Here is a 6,760-nt window from a genome sequence, read left to right as displayed (position 1 = left end):
TAGACATTCTCAATTTTCGACCCGAAGTATTCTAAATCTTCAAATTTTAATATTCCTAATTTTTGGATTTAAATAAGTTCTCAATTTTCAATCCTAAGTATTCTTAATCTTTAATTTTCACTTTGCTGAAAATCTACGGAACATTGAATTGAAAAAGGGTAGATCCCTTGACATAATCGACGACATTAGACGCGTCGATAGTTCATACGCAACACGGAATATTTCCGACTTCGAAGAAGACGCGCAATTTAGAACAATATAGCATTGGTTTTTCAATTTTGCCCGCGATCGATCTATCATTTGGCCTCGTCGATCATACCCCGTGATTGCTGTAGCAGAAACGAGTAGACTGCACTTAGAATAGATCAACGGTGCCGTCGCATCGTTAATAAACAAAATAAACGGCCACTTACAGGGCAACTTTGAGATTGCCGTGATCAGATCGTCAGTGCGTCAATGCAATCCCTGCTATTATTTCCCAGCTGTTCTCAGCCTCTGCTGATGATCTCAGCGATCCTCAAACACTTTCGAGATCTGTTGCAATCATTTTTAAATCGTGAATGCAATAATTCCATTTCGAGAATTTTTTTGGAATTTTTCTAAATTTCATTTACAGTACTTTCGTATTTTCTAAATTTCACTTCCTGAATTTCAATATTTTCCAAATTTCATTTCGAGAATTTTAATATTTTCCAAAATTTGATTCATAGAAAATTTGATATTTTCTAAATTTCCAGATTTTCTTATCGAGAATCTATGACAGCAAAAATATTTCTCATTGTAGATTATAGCGCTGGAGAACAATATGAAGACTCCACAGTATTTCGGAGGGTATTGCGGTGTTCTGAACATAGGAATGACTGTGATCGTCGCTCTGTACATTCTCATGGGATTCTTCGGTTACATAAAGTATGGTTCCTTAGCGGGTGGTAGCGTTACTTTCAATTTACCTTCGGAAGAAGTGTAAGTACACTTCATTTTATATTCTTTTCCGTTTAATGATATATCAAATATCATAAGACGTTTCTTAATAACAGCATGGCACAAAGTATCAAGATAATGTTCGCCATCGCCATTTTTATCACACACGCCCTTCAAGGATACGTTCCAGTCGACATTATTTGGAACACTTATCTAGACCAGAAGATCCATAAGAGGAAAATCTTCTGGGAGTACGTCTGTCGGACGATTATCACTTTGGCCACGTGTAAGTTCTCATTCCTCTCATTCCTCATTCCTCTCATAATTTTTTTAAATTTCTATATTCATCAGTACTCAAATAATTTTTCTTCTTTGAGCCAAGTTGGCCATCACCATTCTCCTCATTCCTCACTCCTTATTCCCCATTCCTCTCATTCCTCATTCATCAACCCTTTAATAATTTTATTTAATTTCTGTATTCATCAATACTCAAATAATCTTTTCTTTTTTCAGTCAAGTTGGCTATCACCATTCCCCCCATTCCTCACTTCTTATTCCCCATTCCACTCATTCCTCATTCCCCATTCCTCATTCCTCATTCCTTTAATAATTTTATTTAATTTCTATATTCATCAATACTCAAATAATTTTCTCTTTTTTCAGTCAAGTTGGCTATCACCATTCCCCCCATTCCTCACTTCTTATTCCCCATTCCTCTCATTCCTCATTCCCCATTCCTTTAATAATTTTATTTAATTTCTATATTCATCAATACTCAAATAATTTTCTCTTTTTTCAGTCAAGTTGGCTATCACCATTCCCCTCATTCCTCACTCCTTATCCCCCATTTCTCATTCCCCTCATTCATCATTCCTTTAATAATTTTCTTTAATTTTTATATTCATCAATTCTCAGATAATTTTCTCTTTTTCCAGTCAAGTTGGCCATCACCATTTCTCTCATTCCTCATTCGTCTCACAATTTTCCCTAACTCCTATATCCACCAATACTGAAATAATTTTCTCTTATTCCAGTCACGTTGGCGATCACCGTGCCCAGACTAGGTCTCTTCATCTCCCTGTTCGGCGCTCTCTGTTTATCCGCCCTTGGAATTGCATTCCCGGCGATTATCGAAATCTGTGTATTATGGCCAGATAAAGACTTCGGTCCGTGTATGTTCATGCTCGTGAAGAATGTTCTTTTGATCGTGTTCGGTCTGCTTGGCCTTGTCATCGGTACATACGTCAGCATTGTTGACATAATAAACTCCTTCAAGTGAGACTCGCGGGCGATTTTGGGCAGGAACGATCGAAGGAAGGCAGAGAAGCAGAGAGAGAGAGAGAGTGAGAGAGAGAGAGAGAGAGAGTGAGAGACGACGAGGAGAAGGACGGGACACGCTTGTTCGCGTAAATAGAAGACGCGCCGCGGCTTCGTCACGGTTTCATAGCTTATCGAGCGGCGCCATTTTCTTAGATAGACTGGCCGTGTTTGAAGCGGCCAAACGAGGTCCTTCGTTTCTTTTTAGGGGAAATCCTGAGCAGCCAGATGGTGATGCTTATTTCTTGTCCCGCGTGATTCGCCGCCATCGTTGTAGCGCACTTAGGCCGAGTTTAGATGTTCCGTTAAAATGTGCAAGGGTCGTGCGGTGCTGGGCAAAAGTGGTATTACAGCGAATCGATTCGATGGAGGTTGAATCGTTCCGAGGTTTCTTTTCTCATAGGAGAATCATTGGGCAGCTTTGTTGTTGTTAGAGTGGTCGTTGATATTTTATAGTTGATGCTATGAGAGGTTTTTTCGGGTGAAATTGTGTCCTTTTAATGTGGTGCTTTCGTTGACTTCGGGGGGAGAAGGAATGTTGTGAAAGGATTGGTTGATATGTTGATGGAATGTTTAATTCTGTGAGCCTCAATGGAGCTGTGGAATGTACCAAAAGGATTGGTATAATGTTGAAGAAATGTACCGAAAGAGTTGACTATAATGTTGATAAATGTTGAATTTTATAAGCCTCAAAGAAGGAATGATAGAACACCAAACGAATTGGTTAAAACCTTGCTGAAATATAGATACCTGTTAACTTCATTCGAAGTGTAAGAATATATTCAAAAATTGGCTACAATGTTGAAGAAATGTTGAATTTAGTAAGCCTCAGAGAAGGAATGATAGAACACCAAACGAATTGGTTAAAACGTTGCTGAAATATAGGTACTTGTTAACTTCACTCGAAGTGTAAGAATGTATTCAAAAATCGACTACAATGTTGAAGAAATGTTGATGTTTATGAGCCTCAGAGAAGGAATGATAAAGCACCAAACGAACTGTTAAAATATAGATTCGTGTTAACTTCAACAGAAGTATAAAAATATACCAGAAGAATGTTAGCCTCGAAGAAGGCATCAGAATATACGAAAAAAAAAAACAATTTTCCAAAAGGACACATCTTGCATCCAAATCCTCCCGAAACCCAAAAAAGGAATTCTTCCAAGAAGACGAACAGCATCGCGAACGCATGAAACCAGTTAAAGTGTCTCCTTTTTGAATTAGAGTCGCGTTAGGTCAAACCAATATCGTCCATTATGTAATACACGCGTTTCTTCGCAAGAGGAGTGTCCTCGAACACGGTGCCTACGTAAACAATTAATGTTTAGCTCACTTTAGTCGCACTGCCTGAGAGCGCAACGCGAGTCGCTCCTTTTATCCGAGAAAGTATCTTAAATATAACATAGTCTACTCGTAACGAAGCCAAGTAGAGACGATTAATAAACGCACAGTAATCGTAGATTGTTGTTATCGTAGTTGAATAAGTCGTGCTGTTCCCGTGAATCTCTAATTCGTAAAGGGACAAACCGAAGGAAAATTTCTCGGAAAACCATTCGACCTCCATCGGTGAATTTTTCAAGCTAGCATAATTCTCCGAGTAATTACCATTCCACGTAGTAATCTTAAGCAAAGAAGGCGACTATAGAACTGTATTACATAGTTGAATCGAATTGTACGTTAGGTTGATTTGAAGGAATTTAATTTTGTGAAGAAAAAAGAAAACGCCCAGCACTGAACTTAGAGTACTCTTCGAGAAAGAAAACGACAAAAAATCACAAAAAGAAAGGGTAAAAAATGAAAAAAAAAAAAGAAAAGTATAGTAAACGAGGAAAAGAATCGTCGATGAATTCTCACGCGACAAACGAAACCTGTGATCGAAGATTTTATATACAGGAAAACGAACGTTGCATTTCTACCGAATTGTTGATTATCGTCGTTGAACGTGTGTGTCACAGTTACGTATACATTGTATATATACGGACGTTAATTGTTGTTCGCCTACAGGGATAATGGGATGTGTCGTTCGCAGTCGTTCGAGGGCCTTTCTTTCGTCTCGGTGACACGAGTACTTACGTTCGCTGTCCGGATATCTAGAGTATTCGTTGTGATTCAGATGTTGACAAGGAGAACGGAGTGTTGAAGAAAGAAAAAAGAAGAAACGATCGAATTGATAGTAGACAAATTTCCCCCTAGTCTAAATTAATCTGTTAATCGAGAAAAAAAGAATATTCGTGGTTAAGAGACCTTAGAAGAGATGAAACTAAAGGAAACATTCAACAATTATGACTATAAAATGAGAAAAGAATGCGTAGGTGTTAATTGTACGATTGAAACCCCAACGAGAAATGCTTAATAGTCATGATTTTGTGGTTGAAACGATCATATAGTTAATTTGAAAGAATAGTCACGGCTATGAGACCATAGAAGAGCTGAAACCAAGGAAAATATTGTACAATTATGAAATTGAAGATACAATTGAAACCAAAGATGAATGCTTTATAGTTGCGATTGCGTGATTTAGAAGAATCACGCAGTTGTTCGTTAATCAAAGAAAGAATCATTGTTGAGGAATCAGTGCTTTATAGTCTCGACTGTGAATTTGAAGAAATTTCTGTGGATTGTATTGTATCGGGAAGCAGGGAACTTATTGTTGCAAGAGGAAATATATTATAGTCACTGTTTCAACACGAGGAGATGATCATTGTTGGAAATATTGTGTACACAGTCTCGACTATGAAGTGCGTGAAGCATGGTATAATCATTCACTAAGTAATCCGAGCCAAAGAATCTTCAAATTTTAACAATTTCTGTCAACATTTATCAATTAGTTTGAATAATTACAGTGAATCCTCGAATTTGACAATTTGTGAATACCAGTCAACATTCATTCAAGTGTAAATTATCCTATCAACGCCTGAATCACTCGTGCCATGAATCGCACACTACGATAGAGAAAGCACACGCCCAAATAAATACGCACTCAATTACTGACTCACTCACTCACCCACTCACTCATTGATTCACTCACTCACCCACTCATTGACTCCCTCTCCCACTCACTCACTCACCATTCACTCACTCACCCACTCACTCTCTCACCCATTCGTTCACTTTCTTTTCCACTTACTCACTCACCATTCATTCACTCACCCACTCACCCACCCACTCATTCTCTTCTCTCCCACTCACTCTCTCACCCACTCGTTCACTTTCTTTTCCTCTCACTCACACACCATTCTTTCACTCACCCACTCACTTACTCACTCACTCACCCACCCACTCATTCACTTTCTTTTCCACTCACTCACTTACCCAGTCATTCACTCACCCACTCAATCACTCACCTAGTCATTCACTCATTCATTTAATCAGTTATTCACTCACACACTCATCCACTCACCCACTTATGCACCCACTTACGCACCCACTCCTCACTTACACAGTCATTCACTCACCCACTCAATCACTCACCTAGTCATTCACTCATTCATTTATTCAGTTATTCACTCACACACTCATCCACTCACCCACTTATGCACCCACTTACTCCTAAATAAGAAGAAAGAAGGTCTAAGCAAAGTTGACTGACGCCAGCAATAAGAAGGTAGCTCATCGTTAATACCTTATTTCCTATTCGTTCGAGATGCTTGTGTAATAGAGACAAAGACATCACGCGAGGACGATTCGCAGCTGCGAGTCCGTTTGCAGGGTTTAATCAAAGATCAAAGTTGAAAATTAGAACGCGTACACTGAAAACGAGACACAATCCGCCACTTCTGTGTACCGTCACTGCCGGGAACTCGATTGGTTTATCGCGAGAAATATAAACGCGACACGATTTGCACACGAGGATTGAGCGCGCTCGTTTCTCCGTTCCAACAGCGAAACGGAACCCGTTTCTTCCTGTTTTCGCGCTTTCAACGGGGCTACGACGATCGCACAATCGTTTTTCGAACTTTGCCAATTTTTCGTTCTAACCGCTTCCTGGACGCTTACCAAAAAAAAAAAAAAAAGAAATAATACTTCCTCTCTTTTTCTATTTCGTTTTGGTCATTCTTTTCGATCATATTCTTCTCTTTCCTGTCAATTGTTTCTTTCATCCCTCATGAATTTTATTTACGAAATTTCTTTTCCAAACATTAGAATATCCTTCTCTCTCGACGATTATTCGTTTCTAGAATAAATAGGAAATACAGTATCCCGATTAAACGTCTGCAAAATCCTACAAAAATATAATCTTAGAAACAGACAACAAGAAGCATACTTTCCACAATGATATTCATTCAGAATTCAACTCGAGAAGCTGAAAATTTCAAAATGGTACTTATAAATCTACGAAAAATATTCGGAAAAATTTGCACAGGTTCGCGTCCAAGGATGTTTATCATTGTTTTTTCGACTGCGCCGATTTTGTCCGGAGACGATCGTCAAGTTTTGTACGTTTCTTTTTGGTCATTATATTTCTGATATAATAAACTCTCTATTCTTACCCCGCCTGTCTGACTTATTTCGAGCGTTTCCC

General features: G+C 38.7%; 1 protein-coding gene across 1 annotated transcript in view; it reads left to right on the top strand.

The window, feature by feature from the left end:
• Nucleotides 1-4,045, top strand: part of LOC108570691 (proton-coupled amino acid transporter-like protein CG1139) — a 16,411-nt gene extending 12,366 nt beyond the window's left edge. Inside the window, exons 7-9 of the mRNA XM_017932584.1 lie at nt 785-963; nt 1,038-1,207; nt 1,956-4,045. Coding sequence (XP_017788073.1) covers nt 785-963; nt 1,038-1,207; nt 1,956-2,200 — 594 coding nt within the window. The 3' untranslated portion in view covers nt 2,201-4,045. The remainder of the gene's footprint in view (nt 1-784; nt 964-1,037; nt 1,208-1,955) is intronic.
• Nucleotides 4,046-6,760: the final 2,715 nt, after the last annotated feature.

Source organism: Habropoda laboriosa, unplaced genomic scaffold (assembly GCF_001263275.1).
Source record: "Habropoda laboriosa isolate 0110345459 unplaced genomic scaffold, ASM126327v1 scaffold87, whole genome shotgun sequence".
In the NCBI taxonomy this organism is placed as follows: domain Eukaryota; kingdom Metazoa; phylum Arthropoda; class Insecta; order Hymenoptera; family Apidae; genus Habropoda; species Habropoda laboriosa.
The sequence above is the reverse complement of the archived record's forward strand: the minus strand, read 5'-3'. Positions and strand labels throughout refer to the sequence as shown.